Source organism: Phlebotomus papatasi, chromosome 2 (assembly GCF_024763615.1).
Source record: "Phlebotomus papatasi isolate M1 chromosome 2, Ppap_2.1, whole genome shotgun sequence".
NCBI classification, from domain to species: domain Eukaryota; kingdom Metazoa; phylum Arthropoda; class Insecta; order Diptera; family Psychodidae; genus Phlebotomus; species Phlebotomus papatasi.
In genome coordinates, this window is record NC_077223.1 from 36,705,544 (window position 1) to 36,721,770 (window position 16,227).

General features: G+C 36.2%; 1 protein-coding gene and 2 long non-coding RNA genes across 3 annotated transcripts; 2 read left to right on the top strand and 1 right to left on the bottom strand.

Annotated features, from left to right (window-relative positions):
- Positions 1-1,927: 1,927 nt before the first annotated feature.
- Positions 1,928-15,896, top strand: LOC129805038 (protein HID1). The gene is made up of 6 exons (XM_055852849.1): positions 1,928-2,113; positions 2,276-2,641; positions 10,411-11,170; positions 11,251-12,104; positions 14,931-15,313; positions 15,400-15,896. Exons 1-6 carry the CDS (start codon positions 2,048-2,050, stop codon positions 15,461-15,463), a joined length of 2,493 nt encoding a protein of 830 aa, XP_055708824.1. The 5' UTR covers positions 1,928-2,047; the 3' UTR covers positions 15,464-15,896.
- On the bottom strand, positions 4,209-4,739 carry LOC129805039 (uncharacterized). Its single transcript, XR_008752039.1, has 4 exons — positions 4,689-4,739; positions 4,560-4,627; positions 4,433-4,493; positions 4,209-4,375 (listed from the first exon to the last, which is right to left on the bottom strand). It is a non-coding gene; the product is annotated as an uncharacterized LOC129805039 (long non-coding RNA).
- On the top strand, positions 6,211-8,515 carry LOC129805040 (uncharacterized). The gene is made up of 4 exons (XR_008752040.1): positions 6,211-6,253; positions 7,550-7,694; positions 7,758-7,803; positions 8,279-8,515. It is a non-coding gene; the product is annotated as an uncharacterized LOC129805040 (long non-coding RNA).
- Positions 15,897-16,227: the final 331 nt, after the last annotated feature.

Here is a 16,227-nt window from a genome sequence, read left to right on the forward strand (position 1 = left end):
GGAGCCAAACGGTGGAAATGCTCCTTCTCAGGTTGTATAAGCCAGGGAGGGGACAGTACAATAAGGTCAAGAAAAGCAAAAGAAAAATAAGATTAAAGGCAAGAAAAGAAAGGCAGTCAAGGCATTACAAAGGCTTGGATCAATTGCTGTTTTCTCTCTCTTGGTGATCAAGTAAACATAAAATCCTTTGATCGAGGACTAGTTTAATACATCACCTAAAAGAAATATTAACGTTTTTAATATTAGAAAACATAGCTCAATGGCTGAATTTTGATTTTTTTTCATTTTTTTTTAATTAAAATGCAGAAAATATAGTTTAAATCTTGTTCTTTTTATGCCTAAGAACTTGAATTATTTTTTTATTATGCTGAAAAAGAAATTATGAAAAAAATATTCTGTTTATTAGTCTTAAGTAAATTTTCGTTAAATAAAAATGTCAAAGCTGCAAATTTTCAGAAGCATATCATTAATTCTCTAAAGACTGATAGTCCTTTTTGCCTTGAAGGGCTTCACAAAACGAAATATTAAGACCAATGTTCCATATTAAGTTAAAAAAATATAAGCTCCAAAACACTATTTAATGTTTTTGTATATGCTTATTATAATCAAAAATGAATAAAGATAGGGGTAATAGTAAAAATGCACTGTGTTTTACGGATCGGAAGGAACTTTATCAGATGTTTCTCGGGTAGTTGATTCTATAGATTAAATATGAATTAACGGAATGCATCCTTGCTGTAGTTATTTGGTAAAAAGTTGCGAATAATTTCTAAAAATTAATTTTATGTTTGGCCAATAATATGGGAGACACTGCACTGGTCCGAGGAACACTGATGATCGTTCCTTAACCAATGCCTACAAATTGAGCATAGGCTAATCTCTCATGAAAAGTAGGACCAGTTTGTGTATATATAGATACTTTTTATCTCATTTTATTTGTATTTTTTTCAAAATAAAAATTATGTACCCCCCACCCCTGCCAACAAAATTTGAGACTTAGCCCCCCCCCCCCCTAACTGAAATCCTGGGTACGCCCTTATATATATATATACATATATACTCATATAAAGTAAGTATTGGAAAAGTTTGATCGTGGTGTCATATATAAGATTAATATTAAGAAAAGCCTGAAAAAGAGGTATGCTAAATTTCAAATGGATAATCATGTGTGTTACAAAGAGTACACTCTAGTGAAATAATACGACGAGTAAGATATTACTGTTCGTATTAATTGTTTTCTGAATCGTGCAATTCGAGAAATTTTCCATGCGTGCCAACTGTTATTCGGTCAGTTTTCGAGCAATTGTATGGCTGCCAACTTTGTACGCAGAGGGAAAATGCGAGAGAAAGGCAAGATAAAACAATTAATTTCACTAATTAATTTGAATTAATTAGTTTTTTACCAATTATTTTTACCGTAATTTCGGAAGCATACAAGTTTGCCAAGTTATTCTGAAAAAGAAATTTCGTTGAGCCGATAGATGGATCTTGCCAAAATTTTGTCAAAAGGATGTTGTTTACCAATTTAAGAAAACTTTTTCTTAAATTTTTTTATAAAAAAACATCCTTTTGACAAACTTTTAACAAAACTTAGTTGGCCACTGATTTTACAAAACTTTTCCATATTCTGTATTGAAGAACATTCTTTTGACAATGTCTTCTTGTTATTTTGACAAAATTTTATTTTCAGAGTACGAGTCACTCCACTGACCAAACTTAATTAGTCCCTCAATAATAAAACCAATTTAAACAATTTTCAGCATTTTGAAATAGTTTTGAAAACTGTCCTATTTCGCCAAAATGTCACCGATTTGGATGAAATTTCCTCACAATGTGTTATAATTTCCGTTACTTTCTTGTATTCCCAGTATGAAAAATGCGCGGGATTGTATAACAAAACTAGTAGCGTCTCACTGCGGGCATTCTCTCATCTATTTTCTGGTGCTGTCATTAACATCGGGAATTCGTGGAGGAAAAAGTGTAAATTTTCTCTTTCTCTATCCGCGATAGAGTGAAAAACCAAGTGAAAAATAGTTGTGCTGGAGTTATGGGCAATACAGATACGAAATTGAACTTCCGGAAGGCAATTGTACAATTGACCACAAAGAATCAGGTGAGAGGATTGAGTCAGCTGCTGACGGCTGTGAGGGAGGAAACAAAAAAAAAACATAAAAGAGGCACCTTCGATCCCACGCAAAAATCAATGTTTCACTTCTTTAGTGTCTTTAGTGATAAGGCATTGACAAATGATGAACCATTTATCTTGCCCTTTCAGCAAATTGACGCCACTGACGATGCATTCTGGGATCAATTTTGGGCAGAACATAGCACAAATGTCCAGGATGTTTTTGCACTTGTTCCACCCAATGAGATACGTAATTTGCGCCAGGAGAACCCAGCAAATCTCGCCACACTGCTCTATAAAGCCACAGAACGTCTGGTCCGTGCTGTGGATAACAGCTGTCGGACTCAGGCAGAACAGCAAATTGTTCTGAATTGCGTGCGCCTCCTGCAGCGCATTCTGCCCTATATATTCGAAGATAGTGAATGGAAAAATTTCTTCTGGTCCCAACTACCATCCGGCAATGAGGGGGATGACTCCTCAACGCCTTTGGCACAGAGTCTGCTCAATGCAATATGCGTGAGTTCTATTTCTATACACAGGATATAGCAATTGAAGATGCAACATTAACAATTGAAACTGCGTGGTGCATAAATACCATAATTTGTCAAATTCATAAATGATTATTCCATCATTTCATGGACAAAAGCATTATGTAAAATAACGAAAAGTCCACGTTTCCTGGAAAATGGCTAAAAACAATGTGAATGTGCTCATATGAACTTTAATGTTCAGTGGCAGAGCCAAGAGGTCCCAAATTTCTACGGTTACGTAGAGGATAACAAATACGAAAGGGAAGGGTGCTCCTATTAACAGGGACTCTACCAGACGAATCTATCTTATTTCTGTAGGACAGACTGTCCTTCCGGTGAGCGTCGGCGTTATTAATTGCAATCCAAAGATAAAACACACAATTAACCAAGAAGTCTAGGTCCACTCGCACTAGAACTGGGGAAAACAATAATTTATAGAACACGAAAGAAACCCACAGAAGATCTTCCAGAAGGATAAATTGAATCCAAGATATTCGGATTTAAAACAAGTATAAATTACAACTAGCGTCATCTGAAAATCCAAATCTAATTTAGTTTTGCCTTTTTTGACAGTTGGTAGCACTGTCGCCAGTTTAGATACTCGCATATCCAAAATCGTCAAAAACAGATACCAACATTCAATTAAGTATTTTGTTTATACCAATTACGCAAATTGTGCAATTCCAAGAAATACTAACAAAATCATATTTTAGGAACATACACTTGCTTGTTTTTACACAAAATAATAATAACCACAGTTGTTATAGGGCAGAGAATAGTGAAATAAGAAAATTCAACATTTTGTTTAAAATTCCATGTAATATTATTGAATATGGGTAAAAATGGTGTTTGTCATCTACAAAACGCTGTATTATCGTTTATTTGCACAAGGAAAGTGAATCCATCAGAAATATTGACCAAAAATCAAGAGTTTCCAAAGGCGCTGTTGAGAGTTCCATCAAAATTTTCAAGAAAACTGATGGTTTCAGCAACCGAAAACGCTCCGTTCGGCTCCGAATAACCACGACACGCGAAGATACGATGAGTGCTATACATCATAACATGCGGAACCGGCGACATATGGGCCTCTGAACTTGAAACCAATTTACCCGGCGGAACCAAACTACAGTAGACTCTCTCTCAATCGGGAATATGGGGCGAAATGTCATTCGGTTTAGCGATAGAATTGAGCGTCAAAGCCTTTGTAAATTCCACAAAAATCGCTCAATTATAAAGAATCACGATAAAATAGGAAGAACTGCAGAGAATTTGAGCGAATTAGCTTCATAATTAAGAGTGAAAATTGTCAACAAAATTTGTCGCCCGATTGAAAAAGAGCCGATTGAGTGAGAGTCTACTGTACGTATAAATTGTGTATATACGTTGTACGAATACTTAGTATCATCATGTACACCCAAACTTTTTACTCAGTACTATTTGCACCAAATGAGACCCGAAGTGTGCTTTTGTGTGAGTGTATCCGTGTGAAGTAATCTCTTACAGAGTAAATACGTAATACTACATACATCGTAAATATATAATAAAACCCTGTGTTGGGGACCAAGTCCCCTGGGTCAAACACATCAAGAGATAGTGGACTGTATTTATTTTTATTAACTCAATCACGCGTGGCGGACTGCAAGGACTTGATTAATTTGGCGGTGACTGAATGGCTGAATATTACGAATGTGTGTGCATGTATGTGGTGTGTTGATAGTTCCTAAAATATAACCTAAATTTCAATTCACTTCCTTAAACAAGATAATTCAATTCTTACTTTAACACAAACGGCCTCCGTTCGCTTCCATCAACCTCAAGCTATTTCACGAGTTTACAACCTGTAATTTAATAATTTTCATACTATCGCCATTTTGAATTTCTCTAATTTTTCTCTTTCAACCTACCAAGTTATAAAACTCTTTATCCTGACTCAGGACCTAGCTTGATCGTCTCCCAAGGAGTTCAGCCAAACCTATACAATGAATACTACTAAATTACATAGGTTTTGAACATGAGAAAATATCCTAACTTACGCAAATTCCTTTCCCAAAGAAATTACACAACTGCACGTCACGCCACGCTTTTCACAAAAAGACTGACAAATGTGCCGGAAGGCCCTATAGCCGATCGGGCGCAAAGTTTCAGAGTAACAGAAAAATCCATGGAATTTATCTTCTATTTTTCCGCGTGAGTTTCCGTGGAAAAAAACGCTAATATTCCGCTTGGAATTCTGCGGAGTTATCGGTTTGTTTTCGTGTGGATTTCCTTGAAGAAAAATCCACGGTATTTTCTTGCAACATATCTGAGACCATTCCCTGGAAATTGATTCAAAATTTCCTTTAAATATTCCGAGTACAATTTCCTTTCCATTTCCGGCTAAGAATCCATGGAATTGTACGCAAATTTTCCTTTTAATTTCTTTGAGGCCTCGAAAAAGTGAATAGAGGCCTCGAAAAAGTCACCTTTTTCAGTTCCACGCGTGCAGTGAAAGTGAAAAGTAGTGCTCCCGCAAGGAATTTACTGATTTTTGGTAAGTGCGATATCATTTTGAACCCCTTTACCTTGTGAAATGTTTCGGCAAAGAGAAGCCAAAAACTTTCTTGATAAAGATGCAGCCCGCAAAAGGAGGACAAGACAAGTCCGCAAAGATTTATTGCGCGACTATCCGGAAACATTAAATGCGCTCGAGAAAAGACTTTGTGCTGGACCACTTTCTGGGATGGGTTTTTCGCGTCTAGAAAATTCATCTGAATTGTATGTGGGTTATCGGGAGAATTTAGATACAGTCGGTGCAGTAGGATTTTGTCACCCACACGTCCCAAACCAAATATCAGCACAATCGTCCCAGTTTCAGCTGCCTGTGGTGCCTGTGATACCCAAGAATTTGGACTTTGAAAATCCGTTTGAGAATCGTCAATTTGCCTCTGTTTCCGAGATGGATTTACTTTGTCCAGGGAATTCCCCTGCAACATCCCAGTGGCATGGGCAAAAATCAGGTGCAGTCCAAACGTCCGTCTCTTATACAATAACTTCTGAAGCTCCCCAAATGTATATCTTTAGAAGACCGTAGGAAAAATTTCATTTTTGGTTCACCGGTGACCCAATCGTCCTTAAAGGGTTAAATATTTATCTCAGGTTTGAAAATACTATACCTATCATTAAGATCTTAATTTGTACTTTTACGTGAGTTATTAAATTGAGCAAATAGCTTCGCTTTTTCTAGAGTTTTTTTTTCATACCCCCACACAACAAAAATGGCCGTTGAGATGGTGGACCTCGAAATGGCTTCCTCATGAAGTAAGTAGTGTAGTACATAAAAATTGATAAAATTTCTTTACGACAATAATTTATTTATCTTTTTCTTTTAAAAGTACTGCAAGCAATTTGCACAGAAATAAGAATTACGAGGGAATACGAAGAAGCCAATAATAAGGCTTTAACAACAGCTCTCGAACAGCTGAAAGATCTGCAGACCCGAGTGGAATCTATCGAGAGAGCACTACGTCCTGCGAGACCAAGTTTCCCAATATTTGATATGGCGGGCCTTCTAAAGGTCAACAAGTCATGGCAGCACGATTTGACGTCAAGGAATAGACTGGTAAAAAAATTTGTATTAGAAAAAGATACAAGGATTGACGGAAGTGTCTCATGTTTATTTATCATAGAATTTTGCCTAAAATTTATTTTTATATGTGAATTATTTTTATTGTCTATCTTGTTAAATGAAACGACATTCATAATGCTAAATGAAACCTCTTTCAATAATTTAGAAAAATATAAATTACTATAGGGTAAAGTCGTCTGCCTTTGAATGCAGCAGCCTTTAAATATTTCAATTTTTCTCTTATTTCCCAAAACTAAAGTTCCAGTCTGTAAACTATACTTAATACTATTACATATTTTTTATTAACTTTGATTAATAAACTCAAATTTTTATTCTGGGAAATAAGAGAAAAACTGAAATATTCAAAGCTGCTGCATTCAAAGGCGGACGGATTAATCATTTAAGTTTATGATGCAAAAAAAATTAATTTTTAAAATGAAGTAGAAATAATAATACTGAAATTGACCTCAGATTTATTAGGTGAGATTTTTAACAATTCCTAGAGCTTAATATCTCCTAAACTAAGAGAGATATTGACTTGCGGTTTATGGCAAATATATAAAGGCCCAAAAGAATTTCTTAAAATGGCTATAACTTCGGTTCTAATTATCAGAATTTAAAAAATGAAGATATTTTAAGAAGGATAAAAAAATTCAATTTTCTGAGTTAAATATCTCAAAAACTTTTTTGTGCATCCGACTCAATTTTTAGAGTTGTAGCCGCAGATTATACCTTTCAAACAAAAAATACTTAAGTCGATCGATAACCCCTGACCCGAGCTATAAAGGGTCAATGTTCGAAAGTTAGTCGGCCTATATCTCCGGTTTTAATTAAAATTTTGACCTAAATTTTGGGTTTTTGTCGCTACAGGTAGCGCTGCAATGGTATCAAAATTTAAATTAATTTTTCTCAAAAACGCCATTGGTCATTTTGATAAAATTTGAAAGTGGTGTAGCCTAGGCTATGAAGTTTACAAAAACTGGCGTGGGCTCGCTGTAGTTACAACAGAACGAGAGATATGAGGGATCTAATTTCAGGAAATTCAATCCGCCATAACTCCAGTTATATTTGACCGAATTTTATGAGTGAGAGCTTAAATGAAAGATCTCACAAAATGCTACAACTCTCTAAAACATTTGAACTTCGTAGGACCAACGCAAGTGGAAGAAGGGCGGCACTTCAGCTCTAAATCGAATTTGCATGCATTTCGATTTTGCTCACGTTAAGAATCTCACCTACAATAAACTGATCTAGGGTTATCACCAGCTTTATGTTCAATCGCTTTTACAGGAATTTGAATTGAAATCCCTGATAACGTCTAAAAAATGGCTTACAAGGATCTTCAATGATGATTTCCTAGATCACACCTTTTGTCTTCAGCCCAATAATGAGAAACTAAATTTAAAAGAGCAGCCTGTCATTCAGTGGTGTCTGGGTAAGTGTATTTAAAAAGATATTTTTATTATGTATTAAAGGAAAAATCTATATAAAAAATTAGGAAAACGAGACTTCTTGCTCCTCTAAGTAAAAATATGATTAAAAAGGTCAGTCAAAATAAAATATAAATACGTTATTGTTAATTAATATGCACCAAATAATTGTAATTTTTCATTGTAAGTTAATTTATTTAAAGCTTTTGTGTGATTTTGCTTACTTTTTGTGGGTGTTTTGTTATTGTATAAATGCTTATTGCCTAGAATTAATATTTTTGATCAATCAAATATGCATGTATTTTAAATATTACTGGAATGTTCAAAATATGAATGTTTCCAATCTAAAACACCCTTTTGTTAAAATTGTATGCCTTTCGCACTGGCTGTTGCTTTTTCATATGCAAAATGTAAAAAAAAAATTTCCAGATCAATCATCTGCTTTTTGCTCTGTTCTTACACATTATCTGTCCTAATTTTTAATAAAACGCAAACCATTTTCATAAATTCGTTTGATTAACAATCTCTATTCTATATATACAAGCTACTCAGTCAATTCCACAGTGTAATTAATTTTAACAAATTTCAGGTTCTATCGGCGATCAAGGGGCATCATCATTGTCCCATCAATTCAAATGTGTAAAAGACAACAAACGAAAGGAAAGGAAGAGACTGGAGAAGCTAATCCAGCAACCCATGTCGTAATAGGTGGTTTGATACTTCATTGTGGAAACGGGATCCAGAAGGACCGTTAATACCTCTTGGGAATTGAATACATAGAAGAGAGTCCCTTCAAAGGTTAACTTCAGTTGCATAAAAAAAAATAGATACGAATGTATTCTTTTCTTCAATGAATTGACTTTTGCATTTTCATTCATTCATTTTCAATTGCTTATCCCTATTGGGGTCGCGGGACTATATGAGAATTTACGGGAATTTATTTTATATATGTATATATATATATATGAATTATTAAAATAAAATGAAAAACAAGTAATTAGTGTTTATTATTATTGTATTGGAAAATATATTTTAAAAAATTCACAGGAAAAGTCTAGGAATTTCTCAATAACAATCCATGGAAGCCTTTCAGACCGTTGCATGGAAAATTCTGCGGAGATTTTTCTTGGAAATAAACAGGATTTTTCCGAATATTTAAAGGGCTGATTATCAATTTTAGCGCTAATAATCCCTGGGAAAAGGCGCGGAAATTTTCTCCGGAAAAGTCCATGGAAACTCGCGGACATTTCTTATTAGACGGTCCTATAGAGAGTTCCGCAAACGTCCATGGAACTCTAGAAGGAAAATTAGCGCCAAATTCCTCCTCGGAAGCCCACGCGGATTTTCAGCGGTAAAATCCAGGGAACTCCAGGCGGATTTTTAGCGTTAAAATCAGCGGACATGGCAGAAAAGACTGCTGGAAAGCCAGTGGAATTTCCGCGGCCGTCGGCTATAGGGGGGCTTACATAATAAACCTTCAAATATTTCCGCCAGTCGGCGCTCGCGTTTCCAACACCCTGTATGACAAAAAATGCTGTTGGCAGGCGTGTTGTCAGCTGCTTTAACAACGGGAAATATTTGCCATTGGAATATTCTGTTTACAAATTATGTGTTACAATTACAAATAAGTAATTTCAGTGATTATAATAATATAATAATTATGCTACGCTGTATTATCTGTAGAAAATAGTGAAGTGATAATATAAAAGAAGTTGCAAACCTAAAATGCGCGAGTTTTTATTCCATTTTGTGAGTGTTTTTGAGAAATATTTTTTTATACGATACTTTGTGATAATCTAATTTGTTCAATCGTTATCTCTGATGAAATAAAATATATTAAAATCCTTGCGACTACTATAATTTCGTCAATATTTGGAAATAAAAACGGCAGGTGCTTGTGACAAGTTTGTTTGGCCGCCATTTATTCTCGTGGGCGCGCATATGTGTGCGTGAGTGTTGAGAGTTATTTTCGTGATACAAGTACGTAGTTTATACAGAATTTTCGTACACTTATGTACACCTATGGAAGTTCCGTCCAGATCGTCGAAATAGGCGTCAACTGCAAGCTCGACCTTAGTATTCTTGGGAAATCTTTGTCCACTCAGCTATTTTTTCATGTTTGGGAACAGAAAATAGTCTAATGGGGCCAAATTTGGAGAGTAGGGGGCGTGAGCAAGCAGTTCGAACTTCAATTCCTTGATTTTGACCTTTGGGCATCGCGACACGACGCTGTTTTTGCTTCGGTGTGAGCAAACGCAGCACCCATCTTGCACAAAGCTTTTTCATGTTCAAATTTTCTGTCAATATGCGATGTACGGCACTTTTTGAAAGGTCTGGCATGTCAGCAAGTTCAAGCACTTTCAATCGACGATCACTCAATATCATTTTTTTGATTTTAGTCACATTTTCCGGTGATATTATTATTTGGGATTTCCCAAATATTATTATTTGGGATTTCCATCTGTCTCCTTGATAAAGATTGACATGCCATGAACGCTTAAGGACCCAAATAGATATAGCCTGATCCTAGAAAATATTTAAATAAATTGTTTTATACTTAGAGAAGCCTCATAGTGATAGAAATATTAATCCACGAATTCGCTAAAGTCCTTTGCTAGTTTAAATCATATTCAGGCTTTTCTTTAAATTTTAAAGTAATGCAAATTGTGTTTATGGAGAATTTTGTGCGGTTTTATGTTAAGGTAAAATTCCTTCCACTAGGATTTGCTCTTCTGCCCAGACTTCACAGTTGTAGCAACGCGTCGGTCAGGACCGGACAAGGCAGAGGAGTTGACAAATATTGACAGCTGCGAGTATATTTGGGAGGCTGGAGTAGGTTTTGCTCAATCACCACCAAAGCATTCGCATTTGGAACTCCGTCGCACGGAATTGCTCAAATTGCTACTCACGTGCTTCAGTGAGACAATGTACCGTGTCCCGAGCACAAGTGAAGAGCCTAATAAGTGGATAGCTCATTTCACAAGTGCTGACAATCGCCATGCTCTCCCACTCTTTACTTCCCTCCTCAATACTGTTTGCGCCTATGATCCAGTCGGCCTGGGCGTACCGTACAATCATCTTCTGTTTACGGACACAATGGAGCCTTTGGTGGAAGTCTGCTTGCAGATTCTCATTGTTACTCTGGATCATGACATGACGCTAAACAGTCCAACGACAGCGGCCTACGATGAAACGACGCTCGGTGATAATCTCTTCATCAACTACTTGAGTCGTGTGCATCGGGATGAAGACTTTCACTTTATACTCAGAGGGATAACGCGACTTCTGAATAATCCTCTGGTCCAGAGCTACTTACCAAATTCAACAAAGCGCCTCCACTGCCATCAGGAGTTACTGGTATTTTTCTGGAAGATTTGCGACTACAACAAGAAGTTCCTCTACTTTGTGCTGAAAAGTAGCGACGTCCTAGACGTTCTCGTGCCCATACTCTATCATCTCAATGACTCAAGAGCTGATCAATGTACGTTTTCTTCATTTTTTCTGTGTATTTAATATAGAATCTGGTTGATTCTAGACAATTCTATATTCTATTGATTGCAGCTCGTGTTGGATTGATGCACATTGGTGTCTTTATACTGTTGCTGCTGTCAGGGGAAAGGAACTTCGGGGTACGCCTCAATAAACCGTATACAGCAACTGTTCCAATGGACATTCCTGTCTTCACTGGAACTCATGCTGATCTTCTTGTGACGGTCTTTCACAAGATCATTGCCACTGGTCACCAAAGACTTCAACCACTCTTTGACTGTCTTCTGACAATTCTTGTCAATGTTTCACCCTATCTCAAAACCCTCTCAATGGTAGCAAGCATAAAACTTCTGCATCTTCTCGAAGCATTTAGTACGCCATGGTTCCTCTACTCAGCTCCGGCCAATCATCATTTGGTCTTCTTCCTACTAGAGATCTTCAACAATATCATTCAGTATCAATTTGATGGGAATTCCAACTTGGTGTACACAATCATAAGGAAGCGCCATGTATTTCATGCTCTGGCGAATTTGCCATCGGATATGGGTGGGATATCGCGATGTCTTAGTAGCAGAAAGGGAGCTAGACGAATGGCCCCGGCTGCTGTAGCCAAAGAGCCACCACAGTCTACGGATGCTGATGAGGAAGACGAAGAGGAATCTGAAGAAGACAATAAAAGTGACACGATTGTGGAGGAAGAATCGATGGAGGGGTCAAAGCCTGCTCTGCCAGCTGAACCGGGAACACTAAAGGCTTCCCTGCTGGATACACCAGCCATTGGACAGATGACAGAACGAGAATCAGCTCATATGAATGCATCTCAGTCTCAGGAATCACCGACCCTGTGTGATCTGAATGCAACGCTTGCAACGCTCTCATGTGAAGATGCGAAAAGTGAGGCTTCCTCCAAGAGTCCGGCCGCTTCGGTAAGTTTCTCTTACGACATGTTAAAATTTACACATTTTCAGCCATGTAGGGAAATCTGATCATCCATGTGGGGAGATCAGGTAGAGGATCTTAGATTACCTTGAATATCTTGGTTTAAATTTTATATCCCAACCTGTGTAGGGGAAATCAACTAAGCTGAGAGTGATAAGATGCATGAGTGCGACAACTTGGCTTTATATGAACTAAGTGGATGACCTTATGAGTGTGTATGGCATATAAATGAGAATAGAGACTCTGGACGGCACCTCCTGCCTTGAAAAATTCCAATCTTCCACTTTTCGCAGAGCCTTTTCACTCTTTCTTCCGCATGTTGCGGAGAAATCTTACTTTCTCACTTGTTTGACTGTTAACAATGTGGACGCCGAATGCCCCAAATGCAGTATTCTGGTTGAAATCGTAGAATGCTATTGATATTTTAGGGAAATGTCACCTTCTATCACCAATGATTCTTTTCCTTGGATAATTCACTTTGTTTTGGCATGGAACACCTTTTCTGAAGATATTACTTTACGCGATGCTTTCACTTTCATAGACTTTGATAAACTAAGAACTGTGTGTTTTTTCTTCCCCTCAAAAAAGAAGGAGAATTTTGTCGCTCAATCGCCTTCTAAAGATGACCCCATAGCAAAATTCCGCAAAAATTCCAATGGAAAACTTGCGTCCAAATGGCTAAATTCGCTGGAATTTGACGCTAAAATTCCACTAAGTTTTCCTATGGAATTTAAAGCCGGAAATTCCATGGAAATCATAGTACTCCATGGAATTTACTAGTACGACATGCTGGAATTCCAGCGTTAAATTCCGCGGTATTCCGCGGAAGATTTATATGGAAACTCACACGTGAAACGTCCGCGGGATAAGCTGGAAAAAACATATGGAAATTTCCACTATCTTTCCATAGTGTTTTATATGGATTTTTCCACTAGTTTTCTGAAATGTCAAACAAATAAAATGGTGTTGCGGCAACTTTTAGAATTTGTTTCCAAACCTTCCGCAAACATTTCTAGTGATTCATGTGGCAATTATAATATAATTAATTATGCGATGCTGCGTTTCGTGTAGACAATAATGAAGTGATTACATTAAATAGGTCGCCAACCTAAAATAATACTGTTTTTATGTTAATTAATAAATATTTTCGAAAAAATTATTTTTTTTTACAAAATATTTTTTTATTGCTTAAAGTGTTAATTCGTTATTGCTGATTTAGTAAAACATATTATAATCCTCGTAATCTTTGCTATTTCTTTAATATTCGGAAGTAAAATCACGAGGTGCATGTGACAGCTTCATTTTTTCTCCATTTTATTTTGGTGGAAAAATCCACATAAATTCCACGAGCATTTCCATGGATGTATTCTATATGAAAAATCCAGCATAAATCCATTAAATTTTCCTTGGAACCTATTATGGAAAATTCCTATGGAATTTTTTAAGGCAAATAGTGGAAAATTCCGAGGATTTTTTCGCTTGTTATTCCTATTCCGCTTTCTTTTGCTATGGGGGAACGCACTGCAGCCAACTGTGTTTCGACGAGTTTCTTTTTTGACAGTTAAGGCTGAACACAAACCCGCCGAAATGTATTTGAACTTTTCTTCACTCTCCTAACCTAACGAAGAAAGTAGGAAGGTTAGGAAAGAGCCCCATAGCAAAATTCCGCAAAAATTCCAATGGAAAACTTGCGTCCAAATGGCTAAATTCGCTGGAATTTGACGCTAAAATTCCACTAAGTTTTCCTATGGAATTTAAAGCCGGAAATTCCATGGAAATCATAGTACTCCATGGAATTTACTAGTACGACATGCTGGAATTCCAGCGTTAAATTCCGCGGTATTCCGCGGAAGATTTATATGGAAACTCACACGTGAAACGTCCGCGGGATAAGCTGGAAAAAACATATGGAAATTTCCACTATCTTTCCATAGTGTTTTATATGGATTTTTTCCACTAGTTTTCTGAAATGTCAAACAAATAAAATGGTGTTGCGGCAACTTTTAGAATTTGTTTCCAAACCTTCCGCAAACATTTCTAGTGATTCATGTGGCAATTATAATATAATTAATTATGCGACACTGCGTTTCGTGTAGATAATAATGAAGTGATTACATTAAATAGGTCGCCAACCTAAAATAATACTGTTTTTATGTTAATTAATAAATATTTTCGAAAAAATTATTTTTTTTTACAAAATATTTTTTTATTGCTTAAAGTGTTAATTCGTTATTGCTGATTTAGTAAAACATATTATAATCCTTGTAATCTTTGCTATTTCTTTAATATTCGGAAGTAAAATCACGAGGTGCATGTGACAGCTTCATTTTTTCTCCATTTTATTTTGGTGGAAAAATCCACATGAATTCCACGAGCATTTCCATGGATGTATTCTATATGAAAAATCCAGCATAAATCCATTAAATTTTCCTTGGAACCTATTATGGAAAATTCCTATGGAATTTTTTAAGGCAAATAGTGGAAAATTCCGAGGAATTTTTCGCTTGTTATTCCTATTCCGCTTTCTTTTGCTATGGGGAGAGAAGCTCAAATGTCAATCCACGTTTTAATTTTGATGTTCTACATGTAGTCATAACGTAAATGCAGTTAGTACAGTTGCTGATCCAACCAACGAAATGCTAGTAACGGATTGCTTGATCGATCAATGTTTAAAGCATGGGTCATTTTTCCTGCAATCAGCGTAAACTATGGATTGTGTTGCTCCCTCATGATATTCCAGTAATATAAGTCAATCAGAAAAACATTATTTTACGAATGATAACAAATAAGATCCATCTTTCATGATTCCGTAGCCAGCAACTAGTCCCAAAGGCAATACCAGTGGAGCATTGAAGCGTGCTGTAGCACAACGAGGAAGTATTCGAGTGACGTCAAGTGGGCCAGCAGCATCCTCAGCCAATGTATGGACTCCAACCCCAGAATGGGTGGCATCGTGGCGAGCAAAGTTGCCGCTGCAGACGATAATGCGTCTACTGCAGGTGCTTGTTCCACAAGTTGAAAAGATTTGTATCGACAAAGGGCTCACGGATGAATCGGAGATACTGAAATTCCTGCAGCATGGGACCCTCGTGGGTCTGTTGCCTGTGCCTCATCCAATTCTGATCAGAAAGTATCAGGCAAATAGTGGAACTACAGCTTGGTTTAGGACGTACATGTGGGGCGTTATCTATCTCAGGTAGCCTCATTTTATCACTAAAATACCACCATGAGCTTTAATTCCAGCTGCTAATGAACATTTTCCCTGTTTCTTTGGACTTTCAGAAATATCGAACCAGCCATATGGTATGACACGGACGTGAAACTGTTTGAAATTCAGAGAGTCTAATGTTGAACACAGTGATTCAAGTCAATTTTGTAGAAGTTTTTTTTACTGCAATTCTTTAGTTTTCTATTTATTCTTCCTATTGTACCTTACTTTTTTCCAAGATTTTTTTGTGATATTTCAGAAAATAATCTTTTTTTTCTTTTTTTTTTTTACTTAAGGTGCGCTTTAAATGTATTTTTACTTTTTGAAAACCTGTTTTTTAGTTTCTTTTTGAAACACTTTCTCAGTCTACAGCATTCCACTAATTTTCGAAAATTTTCAAAACTCATACTAAAATTAAAATCTTATCAAGTCACATTTTTCAAACTCTGACCAAAAGTATCATATAAAAATATCAAATGAAGGAGCTATAACCACCATATACATTTATTGCTGAATATTGTGTATAGTAAAAGTGTAATTATGAAAAATAAAAATTTTAATTAATCAAAAATTATGATTACCAAACATTAGGATGTTGTATCCAGAAGGAATATCGGGAAGGTTTAAGTTGATTCTTTTATTTATATAGTACATATGGTCGATCCAAGCCATATTGCTGTTTACGGTGTTATATTGGATACAAAAAGAGAGTGATTGATACTGTCGAAAGGCTTTTGAAAAATCATGAAGGATAAAAGTGCAAGTGGTTTTCAGTCTCTAATGTAGAAATCGTGGTTAAGTGAGTCTAAAAACAAATATTAATCACATGTAAAACATTTATAAAATATCCAGTAATACAAAATAATTTGAATTAGACGACTTTTACTTTAAAAGAAGCGAAG